The sequence below is a fragment of the Strongylocentrotus purpuratus genome, unplaced genomic scaffold (assembly GCF_000002235.5).
Source record: "Strongylocentrotus purpuratus isolate Spur 01 unplaced genomic scaffold, Spur_5.0 spur5_scaffold_1, whole genome shotgun sequence".
Lineage (NCBI taxonomy): Eukaryota > Metazoa > Echinodermata > Echinoidea > Camarodonta > Strongylocentrotidae > Strongylocentrotus > Strongylocentrotus purpuratus.
Window position 1 is genome coordinate 12,385,490 of NW_022145594.1, and position 14,921 is coordinate 12,400,410.

The 14,921-nt window shown below is 38.9% G+C and overlaps 1 protein-coding gene across 2 annotated transcripts; it reads left to right on the top strand.

Moving 5' to 3' along the window:
- Positions 1-1,305: 1,305 nt before the first annotated feature.
- LOC577339 (protoporphyrinogen oxidase) lies at positions 1,306-13,437 on the top strand. Of its 2 annotated transcripts, none has more exons than XM_030977705.1 (9): positions 1,306-1,570; positions 4,399-4,533; positions 5,485-5,733; positions 6,529-6,676; positions 7,459-7,664; positions 8,060-8,132; positions 8,827-9,059; positions 10,787-10,979; positions 11,751-13,437. In XM_030977705.1, exons 1-9 carry the CDS (start codon positions 1,445-1,447, stop codon positions 11,870-11,872), a joined length of 1,485 nt encoding a protein of 494 aa, XP_030833565.1. In that variant the 5' UTR covers positions 1,306-1,444; the 3' UTR covers positions 11,873-13,437. The 2 variants fall into 2 exon arrangements, with proteins under 2 accessions (XP_030833565.1, XP_030833566.1); XM_030977706.1 differs by lacking the exon at positions 1,306-1,570 and adding an exon at positions 1,712-1,872.
- The last annotated feature ends 1,484 nt before the right edge of the window (positions 13,438-14,921 follow it).

Here is a 14,921-nt window from a genome sequence, read left to right on the forward strand (position 1 = left end):
ACTTTTGTATTTATTGTTGGAATGAAAACCAATATTATTTTTTTTTAAATATTACTTAATAATAAGGTTTATAACCTCGTACGGAATTACCCGCGCGCGGTACGAAAAATAAATAAATAAATAACCTACTGACTAGTATATGCGCATAGAGTACATGTATATCATATGCATGCACGCACGTGCATACTCGGCACGGGGGGGGGGGGGGGCAGGCGATAGTTTTCTGATATTAGGCCTACATGTACGTGAAAATGTACGTGAAATTAGTGGTTTCCAAACAAGGTGGCGCAACAGATCTGCCACTGTATGTAGCGGAATGGGGGGGGGGGGTATAGACACACTATGCTATGGCTCTGTTTAAACTAACTTTTGTCGGCTAGTACCAAGGGTTGAAAATTCAACAAAATATGTCGGGTTTTTCTTTTATTTCTTTTTTTTTTATTCTGCCGGACACGTCTTTACTTGAGGAATTTTCTTTCTCTTCTTTTCTTCTTCTTTTTTTTTTTATTGGTCCTTCTTAATTATCAGCTCGACCACTCATTTCTTTTTGTGTTGACCCCGGCCCCCCCCCCCCCCCCACCCACCCCGCATCTCTTTCATTTAAACTACATGTACATCATTCATGCAGCCCACATGCATAATTAGATTCTGTGATGAAGCCCGGTAATAGGTGGTTGACGTAACACGATATCATATAAAGCAGCATTCAAACCAAATTAGAAGGCCTGATTAGAAAACACCCCGACATCTGCTTTTACAGGCAAACTAAGCCTATGGCAACAACTGCCCTTTTTGCTAGACCCGACCCAGTCCCCGTCGCTTCGCGACGGCGCTGTCTATAGTTACTGTTTGTGGTCAATCATTGGCCGCAATTATCAACATATTTGAACAACGGGAATCTGCATTTCTATACAAAGTTCTCAAATTGGCAATCGTTGGTGTAGCTAATTTGGAGAAGTTTGATTGGTTGCAAAGGCCGACCAGAATAGTTCATTTTGCTTTAGGGGTGTACCATGGCGTGTATTCAATAATACGTGAGCACGCACGCTCTCCGATGAGATTCGGAACGGATCGGCGGCTAAATATCCCGCCGATTGGTTCCACGGAATGAATCGCCTGGCCGGAACCGATCGCCTGTGACTAGCGGAACGAATCTACGAATCCGGAACAAATCGGCGGGTACATATCCAGGCGATCGGTTCCGGAGGAACCGATCGCCTGCACGGAACAAATCGCCTATGACACCGGCCATTTAAGATGCGAGTGCACCCTGTATGTGCGCACAGTTCAGCTCAATGAACTCTAGCTACCGGTACTAGTAGCTAACGCTAAGACGATTCGGGCCGTTCCGATCGGGCCAGTTTACTGTCACCGACCGGCCTATAGACCGCGCACGTCCGTATACTTGTACAGTAAGTAAGCCTATTGTATAACATTATCAGCAATGGCGATCAGGCAAGCGGAAACATTGGTGCTAGGCGGCGGAATTTCTGGTCTTGCTGCTGCCTTTTACCTCAGAGCCTCCCAAATAAGAGAAAATAGATTAGAAAATCATACTGGTCAAGGGAAGGTAAGTTCCTCAGCCGTTATTAGTGATTCTAGGAAAACTTAATCAAACAATTTTGATTCAATGACATTGTTTAGATCCGCGAAACTTGGCATTGCTTTCCCCCGAAACTCTGGCGTGCTAATCTAGCGTCCGTATACTTGTACAGTAAGTAAGCCTATTGTATAACATTATCAGCAATGGCGATCAGGCAAGCGGAAACATTGGTGCTAGGCGGCGGAATTTCTGGTCTTGCTGCTGCCTTTTACCTCAGAGCCTCCCAAATAAGAGAAAATAGATTAGAAAACCATACTGGTCAAGGGAAGGTAAGTTCCTCAGCCGTTATTAGTGATTCTAGGAAAACTTAATCAAACAATTTTGATTCAATGACATTGTTTAGATCCGCGAAACTTGGCATTGCTTTCCCCCGAAACTCTGGCGTGCTAATCTAGCGGTATCGGTGAGACAAGAGGTAAGGTAAGACTAGCTAGATTCTACAGTTAGTCTTGCCTTGTCGATACGTACCGCTAGATTAGCACGCCACAGTTCCGGCGGAAAACAATGCCAAGTGTTGGGATCTATTAATGTCATATCGTGTCACTGTTAAAGGTATTACAAAGTTTTGGTTTTGGGTCATGAATATTGTGGCGTACGTAACCGGGCTTTGCTGGGGTAGCGTTCTGCCTTGCACAGTAGGGGCGCTGGTCCGAGAATGAGGATCGTCCTCATAAACAAGGATATCCTCATAAACGCAGACAAAATGCGTCCTCAAAAATAAGGGTTGTCTGCATTTTCGAGGATGTTTTTTTTCATCGGCGCTCTGGGGGTTTCATGTTACAGAACCGCCCGCTGGCAATGCCAAAAATGGATTCCCCAGGGGAAAATAACCCTAGAATCTAGTTCACTGTCTACTTTTATTGGTTGTCCGTCTTCCCAAGGATTTATTGCTCATAATGCGAAGGTCTCTGTACAAAGTCAATGTAAAATGCATCAAGAAAATCATTGCAGAATCCTTTTTTTTGCATCGCCAATGCACCGATCAAAAATATCAAACGTCTGCAAAAATGCAGACGGTCCTTACTTTGAGGACCCATGTTTACAAAGACGATCCTCGTTTATAAAGACGATCCTTATTCTCGGACCAGCGCCCCTACTGTTGCAGTCTCTCAAAACCCGGTCCACGCTCTCGACAATCATTCAACTCACGTGCTCTCACAAAAGTATATCGTGTAAGAATAATGTGGACTAGCTCTCATTCACTTACTCCCGCAATCACTGAATATCTGACAGGACTAAAGAAACAACACTTGCACAGTATCTGCAGTTCAAGTAACTTTACTTGTTCCTGATAACGGACCTGTCAAAACGACAGGTCAACACTGACTGACTGACACGACAGCTCAACGGCGACTCCCTGACATCTGACGATGTACACATATATATTTCACAATTAACTATAACGCCCTCGACGTCTTACTAAATTACTGGGCTAGTTATGCTACAATATGGTTCGAATGAACATATTGGAAGCCTATGCGATCCTATAATATTCAGTGATCGTTGTCGCGGTTGAAATCAAGTCTTAAGTTATGAAATTGTAAATAATTAACTCTTTATGTTGTATAGCTCCCTCTCAAGGTCAAGATTATTTAAGCTATGAAACAATGTTTTTTGAACAAAATCGACCGATAAGCTATTCCTGTTTGAAAATTATATATCCCAACTACATATTGGGAAATTTTCATGGTCGTAGCTACCATTGGACAGCCGTAGGCGCTATTTGAAATTCATCAAAATTTACCGGGAGCACCGTTAAATTTTTATATTAAATTTTTCTCGGAAGTAGAAGTTTTTTAGGGGCTAAATTTTATAGTGCTTATAATGCATCCACAGGGGCATCCAAATTTATCAAAATTGTAAAGAATCACTATCCACCCAATTTTCTAAATTTCCCAAAACTTTGTATTACCTTTAAAGATAAAGTTGGGTTGTACAAAAGGAACTCTTACCTGCGATAGCATTGTGAAAAGAAAATGTGTGGAATGGATCAGAACAAGTTGATCATGTAGTCTAAACCTACAATTACAAAAGGCTTTGTGCTTTATAAAGTGTTATTTCATGAGTTTTTGTCTCAGTCATGGCCATGGGGCTGTTGTACGACCAGAAATTCCAAGTGCCATATGCCCGTACACCACACATAGCCTATGTGTGGTGTACGGGCATATGGCACTTGGAATTTCTGGTAGGAGCATCACTATCCTGGCTAGGCTGTGTAGTAAAAACTGCTTTTGATTCCCAACATTTCAAACACCACTGTACAAAACTCAACCGATTTCACTCAAAATCGATGCTTTAGTGACAATTGATGACACCTTAATAGCAGTAAAATACTTTTTTTTAAAACTTACTGATGTTAAGAAGAATAATTTAAACATTCAAATTGTAAGTCTAGTGTCAAACTTTGCGTGTTGAGTAAGAAGAAAACAAATTTGAAGTACTACCCCCCCCCCCCCCCCCCTGTTGAGCAAAAAAAAATCATACGATACGAGTACGCTGGTTAATTTTACACGTCTGCCGGGAGGTTCTTTCATAAGCCAGGAGATTGCAGGAGATCAGGAAAAAGGGCGTGGTGGCGCGCGGTAGTCTCCCGCTACGAGCTGGTGGGACGGCGGGAGAATGAGCCTGGTGGTGTGAGACTCCCTTCCAATGCGGGAGGGTTGACAGCCCTGTTTACATTGTATCAATTACTAAGCTTTGAGCGAAGTGGCCCATAAATTGCCCTCTTTTATTAACCTACTCCCTGTGTGATAAAATATCACACAACTTCTAATGCTCCATTTTTTAAATTACAGATTGTTGTTTTAGAAGGCAGTCCTCGAGTGGGAGGATGGCTGGACTCTTTCCAAACACCAGAGGGAGCTGTTCATGAAAGAGGTACACGCAGCATTCGTCCTGTTGGAGTTGTGGGCAAAAATACTCTGGATTTGGTATGCACATGGTCAAGTTGATGTAGACTACACTAATTCAGATTTCTTGATAGATTCAAGTGTTTAATTTGAAGAAAAAAATGTGTATGTACTTATTATATGTTTGGCTATAATATGCTAAGAAGTTGTTTGTAAGGGCATCAGTTTATCCCAAAGGATTTAACACTCAAGCAAGTAAACCACTTTCACCCTTTGACCCTTCTATTTATCTATGATGCAATCATCCCCATCACCCATAGCAACCTTGCCACACAAATCCAGTACATCTATAAAATTCTATACCCGAAATCCAGGGTAACAATAATCTATTCTAAGTCCCTGTTAATCTTGACATTCGACCCCTAGATATTGGCCATAGTCTTCTGCTGTGATGCAATCATTGATGGAAAAATTCCTAGCCCAGTAGCAACCCTGACATACCAAAACCAGTATATACAATGTATCTACTATCTAGTATCTACACTTGAGATCTAGCTAGAGTAAAACGTTTAAGTTCTTTCAAAATCATTGGTGATCCTGACATACATGTATGACCCTTAGTATCATCCATAGGCCTACATGTACATACCGTAATGCAATCAACCCAGTCACCCGCAGCCACCCTTCCACACAAAAACAGTGTCCATGTACATATATCTACAGCTGAAAGTCTAAAGTTACGATTATTTATTGCAAGTCATTGATAATTAGCATTTGACCCCTAGGTATCAGCCGTAGGTATATAGAGGTCTAGAGTAAAACATAATCTCTTCTAAACATCGTTGATAATCTTGATATTTGACCCTTAGGTTTCGGCCATAGGGCTGGATGATGTAATCATTCCTGTGACCTGCACCATTCCGCCACTTGTAGCCAGTATACATGTACATGTTTGTATCTACACTTGAGGTCTTGATTAAGATATAATTTCTGCTATTGTCATTGCTGGTAATCTTGACCTTGGACCCCTAGGTATCAGCCATAGGCCTGGATGATGCCGTCATACCCGTCACCCGCAGCCACCCTGCCACTCAAAACAGATTCATCTACACTCAAGATGGTCTCCACCGCCTCCCCTCATCCCTCTCCTCCATCCTCAGACGGCAGGCCCCGTTTTCTCAATCACTCCTGTCCAGACTGATCAAGGAACCGTTCGCTGTGAAGTGTAAAGAGGATGATGAGAGCATCCATGATTTCTTCTCGAGAAGACTTGGGAAAGAGGTGATTAGTCAAGTTATTATTATTTTCATTCAAATAAACAGCACATGCTCCCTATGTAGTGGGTTCATAGCTGTCGGATGATAAATTAGATATTGCTATTCTTTTTCAATGAAAGAAATATATATGTTCTATTGCAGACAACTTATACATGTTTAAACCAATGTATTTGTAATAATCTGTGGAATCCTTTGTGTGACAGCAGGACTGTCAATGATACAGTACAAACATGTATACAGTAGATATTAGATAATGTCAAGGGAATCTATTCTCTCTCTCTCAAATGTGCAATTCTGCACATGTACCATATGTACACTGTAGTATGTAGTATGTAGTACGACAGACGAATTTGTCACAACTTAGAATTGTGAGAATCTTATTGTTTATGCATGTCCAATGGAATAAGACATTAATTACATTTTACTTACTGTATATAATGTACTAAAATTTTCTATGACTGTGAGGTTTCATCACTTTTTTCTTCTTTATAATCTTAGGGTCGATTTACCTTACGAACGTTATTTATTGATTCATCTTTATTATGAATTATTTTATTTATATATTTATTCATTCATTCATTTATTCATTTATTCATTGATCCATTCATTCAATAATTCATTCTTTCATTCATTTAGTCATTCATTTGTTAATGTATTCATCTTGATATTCCCAGATAGCTGATTACCTAGAACATGATTTTTTTATATTTTTTGTGTATGTTTATTCATTTACTTATTCATTCATTCATTCATTTATTCATTTATTCATTTGTTAATGTATTCATCTTGATATTCCCAGATAGCTGAATACCTGGCCAACCCATTCTGTCGAGGTATCTTTGCCGGGGATTCCAAGCAGCTGAGCATGAGGGCTTGCTTTCCTGCAATATTTGACGCTGAGAGGAAGTATGGTTCAATTATCATAGGAGGCTTTCGGAGCAAGCCAGGTGAGACTTGTAGCATGTGTAAAAAACATCTCCAGGGATGCCAAAATATTGAATTCAGGCCCTGGCAAGTTATTTTTGGGCCATAGTTTAGGCTTTTTTGTATACAAAATAGCTCATTCTAGGTGATTTTCAGGCCCTATGATCAATTCTAACTGGTATCCCTGCATCTCACAGGCATAGAAGCAGTGGCCTAGGTACTCCCCATGATACGGCACCAAAAAAAAAAGAGTAAACGAATGAGAATAAAAGGGAAAGAAAGAAAGGGAATGTGACCAAAAAAAAAACCCAACAGAAGTGGCGTGGTCTAGTGGATATGCCACCAGACTGTGTAGTATTGCATGTTTCACAGGTCGAGTCCCACTGCATCGCTAGTGTCCTTTGGCAAGACGTTAATCCACATTTGCCACTCTCCACCCAGGTGTAGATTATGGGTACGTGGTAGGAAGAGATTCCCTGAATGCCTTGAGCGCCTCAGGGCAGCCGGGCTAAAGGCAGGTTCTTTGAAGTACTTTATAGGCGACTAGAGTATCCCTTTGAGATGTATACGTGCAAAGTATAAATGTAGCTATTATTACTATTATTACTATTATTACTAGCATCCTTGCCTGTCCGCTTCAGGCAAATAACATGTTTCCTTTTATACCAAACTTGTCTAAAATTTGTGTTTCTTCTCAAATCCATTTCCCTCATAATGTGTATTGTATGATTATTTTAAGCAGTAATGTATAATAAGTACTTTACATACTTGGATTGTGTGCTGATTTCAATATTCTTCTGTGCAGAAAAATTCCCAGATATTGGGACAAGCAGTATCGCCCAGAGGGCCAAAGAGCAGAAGTGGGCCAGCTGGACAATGACCGATGGACTGCAGACGTTTCCTAACAAGCTCTCTGATTGGCTGGTTGAAAACGGGGTTGAAGTTCGAGGGTCAAACCCATGCAGCAGGATTGAATTTGTCCAAGAATCAGATCCAGATGATGGCCAAAAGGTAAATGTGGGCTATCATCCTTTCAGGGCCTCCATATTTTGGACAATTATTTTAATTTAACATTTGAGAGTTGCTTTTTTGACTTCTAGTACTTAAAATTGGTTTCAAAATATCTTTCATGCATATGACCATCATGATGGATTAACTATTATTTTTTTGGGGAAAAAAAAACTGTCTTGACTGTTGACACTCACATTTTAGGCACCTTTTTCTGAAATTGTGAAAAAAACATTCTTTAATTGAAGAAAAATTAGTTTTTTGACACATCTGTCCGGTTGAAGACCAAACTGACCATGAATTGTCTATAATAATTAGAAGGAACACATGCCTCCGAGCCCCCTTCCATCACTGTCCCTTACCTTTATGTTTTTGCTTTCCGTTATTTTTTGTTACAGAGAGTCAGGGTTGTGACAGAGAATCAGGATGTTTGGGAGGCTGATCATGTAGTGTGCTCTACCCCAGCACAAGGTATGGAGACATTAAAGTTGTTCATGCGTGGGTAAATAGAGGGCGGCACACGGACGTACGCACGGGAGCATAATACTCGTTGGCTCAGTGTTATGTAGTGATTGCCAAGTTGCCTACTTCACGAACAAATATAAACTCATGCATGAACATCTTTGAACTTTTCACTTCAATACTATTCTGATTCAAATGCCATGTTACATAGAATTATGTAGGTACTTATGAATTCCTATGAAAACCTGGCAGGAGATTTTTCCTTAAATGCATCGAGTGCTACGGAGCTAAAGCTGGGGTAATAATATTCAAAGCCCTTTGGAAGAGCATAAAGATGTTATATAATAATGTGATATGCACTTTACATGAACATCTAAGTCACTAGTTCACAGTGACCGAATTAATCAGTTTGAAGTTTCATACAAACAGATACGACTACTTTTAAAAATTCATAACTTTCTTATTTTGTCCGATTACGCTCAAACTTCCAGCAGTGTGCTTCTCTAATTTGTATGCTTTTTATTAGATCAGTTTGCTCATAAGGTTGGATTTCTCTTTAAGTTTACATCAGACCTGACAACAAACCTGGTAGTGATGAAAATGTGTACTTCTCTTTAATAATGATTTCTTTGGTCTTGGTCATGTGAAAGACACTGCTGTTTCTAAACCAAGAGATCCGGCTTTCTTCCCTTTTTTTTAACAGTCACCCAGGGACTACTTCCACCTAAGCATCAAACACTATCCAACCTTCTCCATCAAATCACCAGCAGTAACGTAGCAGTGGTTAATCTTGAGTACGACAATCTGCAGCTCCCTGTGACGGGCTTTGGTTATCTGGTACCTTCATCTGTGCAATCCAAGATCCTTGGTGTGGTCTTCGACTCCTGCGCTTTCCCAGAACTTGATAGGAGGAAAAACCCTACCACAAGAATGACTGTAAGTAGTACGAATAGCATCCATGAATAGCATCCATAATTATGTGATATTGGATATGGGTTTGGCTGTGATATCTTCATCGGTGCAATCTAAAGTCCTGGGCATGGCCTTCGACTCCTGCACTATCCCTGAACTTGATAGAGGTAAAGAACCCTACCACAAGAATGACTGTAAGTAACAGGAATAGATGTAAAGCGTACATAAGTATGTGATATTAGATAGGGGTTTGGCTATCTGGTATCTTCATCTGTGCAATCCAAAGTCCTTGGTGTGGTCTTCGACTCCGGTATATCCCAGAACTTGATAGGAGGAAACACCCTCCCACAAGAATGACTAATGCGTCAGTCACACCTGTGCGTATTTAGCTTGCATATTGCTGCGTATTTATGGCAAGCCGTTTTAACATTTATTCCTTTATCTTGATCTCAAGAATTCAATTCAATTGCTTTACAACAGAAATACCGGTATATTTTTTGATATAAAGAAATAATTTCATTGGTCTTGGTCATGTGTTGGACACAATGACCAAATATCTAGGATGTGCCACTGCTGTGCCTAAACCAAGAGATCCGGCTTTCTTCCTTCTTTTTTTAAACAGTCACCCAGAGACTACTTCCACCTGAGCACCAAACACTATCCAACCTTCTCCGCCAAATCACCAGTAGTAACGTAGCATATCAAGAATTCAATTCAATTGCTTTACAACAGAAATATATTTGTTGATATAAAGAAATAGGAATAAATGTTAAAACGGCTTGGCAAAAATAGGCAGCAATACGCAAGCTAAATAGGCATAGGTCTGACTGAGGCATTAGAGGCTGATTTATATTTACAATACATATTATCTGCTGATTGCCAGAAGGGTGTCAGCTCACTGATTTATGAAGATTCAACACTCTTTTGGCTCTATTTGTCAACTTCATCGGTGCAATCCAAAATCTTGGGCATGGTCTTCAACTAGTGCACTTTTTTAAAAACTAGATAGGAGGACAATGCTGACTATAAGTCGCTGGGGTTAAGATATTGTACTGTTTCACATATTCTCTATCTTCTGCAGTTTTTTTAAAGGGGTATTACTAAGCAAATAACTACCGTTCGTGAAGGTGATGGTACAAACTATCACTTCCGAGGTGATCTGGATGTAGCGTATAAATTCAGATCGCCAAGGAAGTGATAGTTTGCCATCGCCTGAAACCAAAAGGTGATTATTTGCTTTATATTCCACATCGGAAACATTTCACTTCTTCCGTCATTTTAGAGCAACAAGTCATCAATTAACAGCTAGCAAATGGTGTACAATATGTACACAGTGCATGCAGTATGGTGGTGTGACCATATAGTTCGTGCGTCGCCAAAGTTTGCGGACTAACACTAAAAGTGCTTAAAGAGGAGAGCAGTACGCAGCGTATACAATTAAAGTTTGTTGCACTGTGTAGATAGGACTTCTATTTGAAACAAACTGTAACAAACTTTTTGATTCTCCCAGCAATGATGGGCGAACTATCTTTCATCACGTGATTTACTTTTGACCAATCGTAGAGCAAGATTCTAAGTATGTGGAATATAATGCACTCTAAAAACCATTTGCAAACACTTCAGAGTTGACAACCATAGGTTAAAGACCAAATTTAGAAGATAGTAGAGCTAGCCATTTGACTTTAAAAAAAAATATCCTTGAAACTTCATTACTGGTAAACTATCTTTCATTTTGAATTTGTGACCTGCAGTGTATGATGGGAGGTGCGTGGTTCCATGACCTCTTTGGTGACCCACACAGTGTTGACCCCAGTGACCTCTTATCATGTGCCTTGACCTCCATCAAAGACCAACTTGGGATCAGCCAGAAGCCGACCTTCACAAAGGTCAACATTCATCATGATTGCATACCGCAGTATAAACTAGGACACACAGGACTTGTGGGTAAGTGTTGAATTTGATGCGGAGGGCAAGTCCAGTGTATTTGGTCATTTTGCGGCCCATACGTCACCAGGGGGGTGTTTCACAAAGATCCTAAGTTGAACTTAACTCTAGGTTTTACTTAACAATTATGGAAAGCCATTAGCATCTTTGAAAATATTTTGTAAAACTTATTTTAAAAGGCATACAATGTTAATTCAAATCATTCATATTTTCTATTATCAAGGAGATTTCATGTTCTTAATGTGGAATTTATTGAAAGTCTAAAATAATAAAATTTTCGCTTTTGAATATATTTTATTTTAAGGCTACAAATGGCTCTCCATAATGTTTAAGTCCAAATTAGAGTTAAGTTCGACTTAGGATCTTTGTGAAACACCCCCTGGTATTGGAGAGTTCTGAACATAAATTGATATCAAATGTGTCTTTTCATTTCGATGAAAACTCTTGTTGGGCTATTAACTTAAAGTGTACCAATCACCTCAAAAAATAATTTGTGTATAGCTAGAATGTATACAATCAACCTAACCATGGAATTATATAGGTAAATTGTGAAGGTGTATGAAGAAAATAAAGGATAACATGAAACCCCTCTATAGGGCCCACATGGAACCAGCTTACATTTAAGCCCTTTAGCCCTATTTTTTGCAATTACTATGATTCAATCATGTTGTTGTTTACAATGAACATCAATGCAAATATGTGTTGTAATACATGTATAACTCCCCCCCCCCCCTATCCCTCTCATCCCTCTCTCTCTCTCTTTCTCTGCAGATGATATTCACCTATACATCAAGGATCACCATCTACCCATGTCCATCGTTGGGTCATCTTATAAGGGGGTCAGCGTCAATGATTGTATCTTCCAAGCTCGCCAGGCAGTCACCTCCCTTTGAAAGTGACAAACAAATTTCAAGAAAACACTGGTATTCGCTTATACTTCAAGGATCACTATCTTCCCCTGACCATCGTTGGGTCATCTTACAAAGGGGTCAGCGTCAATGCTTGGATCTTCCAAGCTCGCCAGGCAGTAAATTCCCTTTGAAAATGACCAACTCTTCCCAGAGAACACTGATATTCACTTTAATATACATCAAGAATCATCATCTTCCCCTGACCATTATTTGTTGTACTCCCCAAACCATCGGTTCATTCTAAAAATTACCAAAGAACAGTGGTACTGTCAAACCTGTCTAAAGCGACCGCCCAAGGGAAGAAAAAAAGAAAGTTGTCTTTGTGGACAGGTGGTCTTTGTAGACAGGTTCCTTTAGTACATGTTTCAATGAGAAACCATTTTAAAGGGAAACGAAAAGTATGGTCTTTGTAGACAACTGGTCACTAAAGCAGGATTGACTGTATATAGACCTTTGACCCTGAGAGGACTGCAAGTTTGCCAAATCATTACAAATTGTTGTTTGTTTGTTTGTTTTTTCAATATTTTTATTTGATAATTAGTGTACGTACATGTATATCACATGAAGTATTTATATCAGAAGTCTTTCATTGGGCACGGTCATTCGCTAGTAACCATATATTTGTTACATTTACATGTAGTACTATTATGCGCTTGTATGTGAATTTTCTGCACTGAAGATCATTCCGTTTAATTTTCCCTGAAAATAGTTTAAAAGAGTCATTATTAAGAAAAGGTGTTTTGTAATTGAATATCAAGTGTTCAAAGCCAGAATGATGCTATTTCTGTATTTGACACACCCTTTTGGCTTCAAAAAATGAGGTAACCTCATTGAGAATCCTTGTCTGAGAAACAAGATGAATTTTTTATCTCTTGTTGACTTGACATGGTTACTGTGCTTGAGAGTTAGTTCTTAAAGATGTAAGCGAGTACTGGTTAGCACTTTCTTTGTTAAAGAAACCACCAGAAAGTAATTTGGGAAAGGATATTTAATTATTTATTGATTCCAAGTATTCGCAGATCTTTTGCACCTGGAGACGGAGAAGTCCCACTTTGTGCATTTTAGGATAATCACTGCCAATAAAAAAAGTAATGGATGTGCTTCATAAACATCTGTCGATAGCCGTCAGGGAAGAATAATTCCACCATAGAATGTTCCGTCTGTGCATAAATGAAGAATGATTACGGAACATTCATGAGCACGTACCTAGTGGGTTTAACAAATATTGGTATAAATTACCTTTATTTGCCCATGCGCAGATTGTATCTATGTATTGGCTGATTGATTTAGTACCAATCATTCAAGCAGAACTAAGAATTGTTTTCACCCTTTTTCTTCTTCTTCACCATTCAATACAACTCAATGGAATTTGTTCACCATTCAATGGAATCCGTTCACCATTCGATTGAATTCATCACCATTCAATGGAATATCCAGTGCATTATGAAAATATACACCAATCAATCTTCAGATTCAATCATTAGGAAAAACACAAGAATAATTTGAATGATGAATGAAAAAGTGAATATCAAGTACATGTATAATGTATAAAGCAGGCCTTCTCAACTGGCGGCGCGCGCGCCACTTGTGGCGCTTGCGGTCAGTCGGAGAGGCGCGCGACTGTTGCAACAACAAAACAAAAAACAGAAAGAAAGCAAATAGACCAATACTCAGCGAAATCAAGAAGTTGCAGTCGAATTTGAGCCCAAAATGCCTGCTTAACAAACAGGAAGAAAGGGGAATTTATCGTTTTCTACCATTTTATACGAATGTAAACCTAGGGTCTGAACAACAATTAGCTTACGATCAATTCGATGGGATACCAATTTTAACATTACGTATCTCTGGAAACATCTTGTTTTTGTTTGTTTAATTTTCACTTTATTTTGCATTTCTCCTGTTTATTGGACACCAAAAACTACATAGAGAGTCAAAATATACCTCCAGTGTAATTGTACCCAGGAATTGTACTAATTTTTTCACATCAAAATGAAATTATGATTGATTATATTGTGGAATGAAATGGTGCTAAAAATGCCCCATTTGGGCCTTTAGAAAGCCCTAAATCCACCAGCTTCAGGGGGCTTCGCACCTGGACCCCAACGATTTTCGGCTCGGTCGCTACGCTCCCTCGCAGCACAGTCAACCATACAAGGGTGGCACTTCAACTACAAATTATTTTCGTTTTGGCACTTCTAATAAACTAGTTGAGAAGGCCTGGTATAAAGGATTGTCACTTCATTAGGTTTTAAAATCATCATACTTTCTAGGCCCCATTTCACAAAACTTGTCATCGGTGACAAATACAGTTTTTGTTAAAAGCTAATGAAATCCTTGCTTCTGATTGGTTATCAGCAGATTTGTCACTGATATTTTGTTTTCATTTGTCATTAAAAAAAGGCTCTGGAAACAGGTCCCTGGTATTAACAGTAACTACACATATAACCAGGCCTTAATGTGCTGGTGGGTCATAGACGGACAACTCAGTACAGTAAGAAAATTGTTTAATGGAAATGTGAGAATTATTCATGAATAATCATGTCATTTATTTGTAAATTTATTTTATGCGAGAGAAATGATTTATATTAATGTTATATATTGTATAAGATATGTATATTTGTTAGCTACAAGCAATGATCTTTCCTCTTTCGTTTACAATAAATTCTGTAAATCTGATTCAGATATAAATGCATTTAAAATTTCTCATGTTCATTTTTTTTATGCTCAGAAATATTAGAGAGTATGAATGTTTAATTGCTCATGAATAGTAAAATCAGATGTTAGTGATGCCATCAGTTTATTCAGCATACATCAAGCTATTGAACATGAACATTTTTAAACTTCATTTTTTTCCATTTTTCGTACTTTTACCAATATAATTTATCATAAGAGTTTCTTTTCGATGCCATTTGAATATAAACATTGTCGATGTGAATGTAATGACCATATCCCTTAAGTTAATAGTCACAACTGAGAAAATCCCAATAATATAATGTGAAAGAAGAGAAGACAAAGAGGTTGAGAAAGAGAC

Excerpts from the sequence above, each read along its gene's own strand:
- LOC577339 (XM_030977705.1), top strand. The coding sequence starts at position 1,445 with ATGGCGATCAGGCAAGCGGAAACATTGGTGCTAGGCGGCGGAATTTCT. Across the intron at positions 1,571-4,398 it reads ATCATACTGGTCAAGGGAAG|ATTGTTGTTTTAGAAGGCAG; the intron begins GTAAGTTCCTCA and ends TTTAAATTACAG. Across the intron at positions 8,133-8,826 it reads GTGCTCTACCCCAGCACAAG|TCACCCAGGGACTACTTCCA; the intron begins GTATGGAGACAT and ends TTTTTTTAACAG.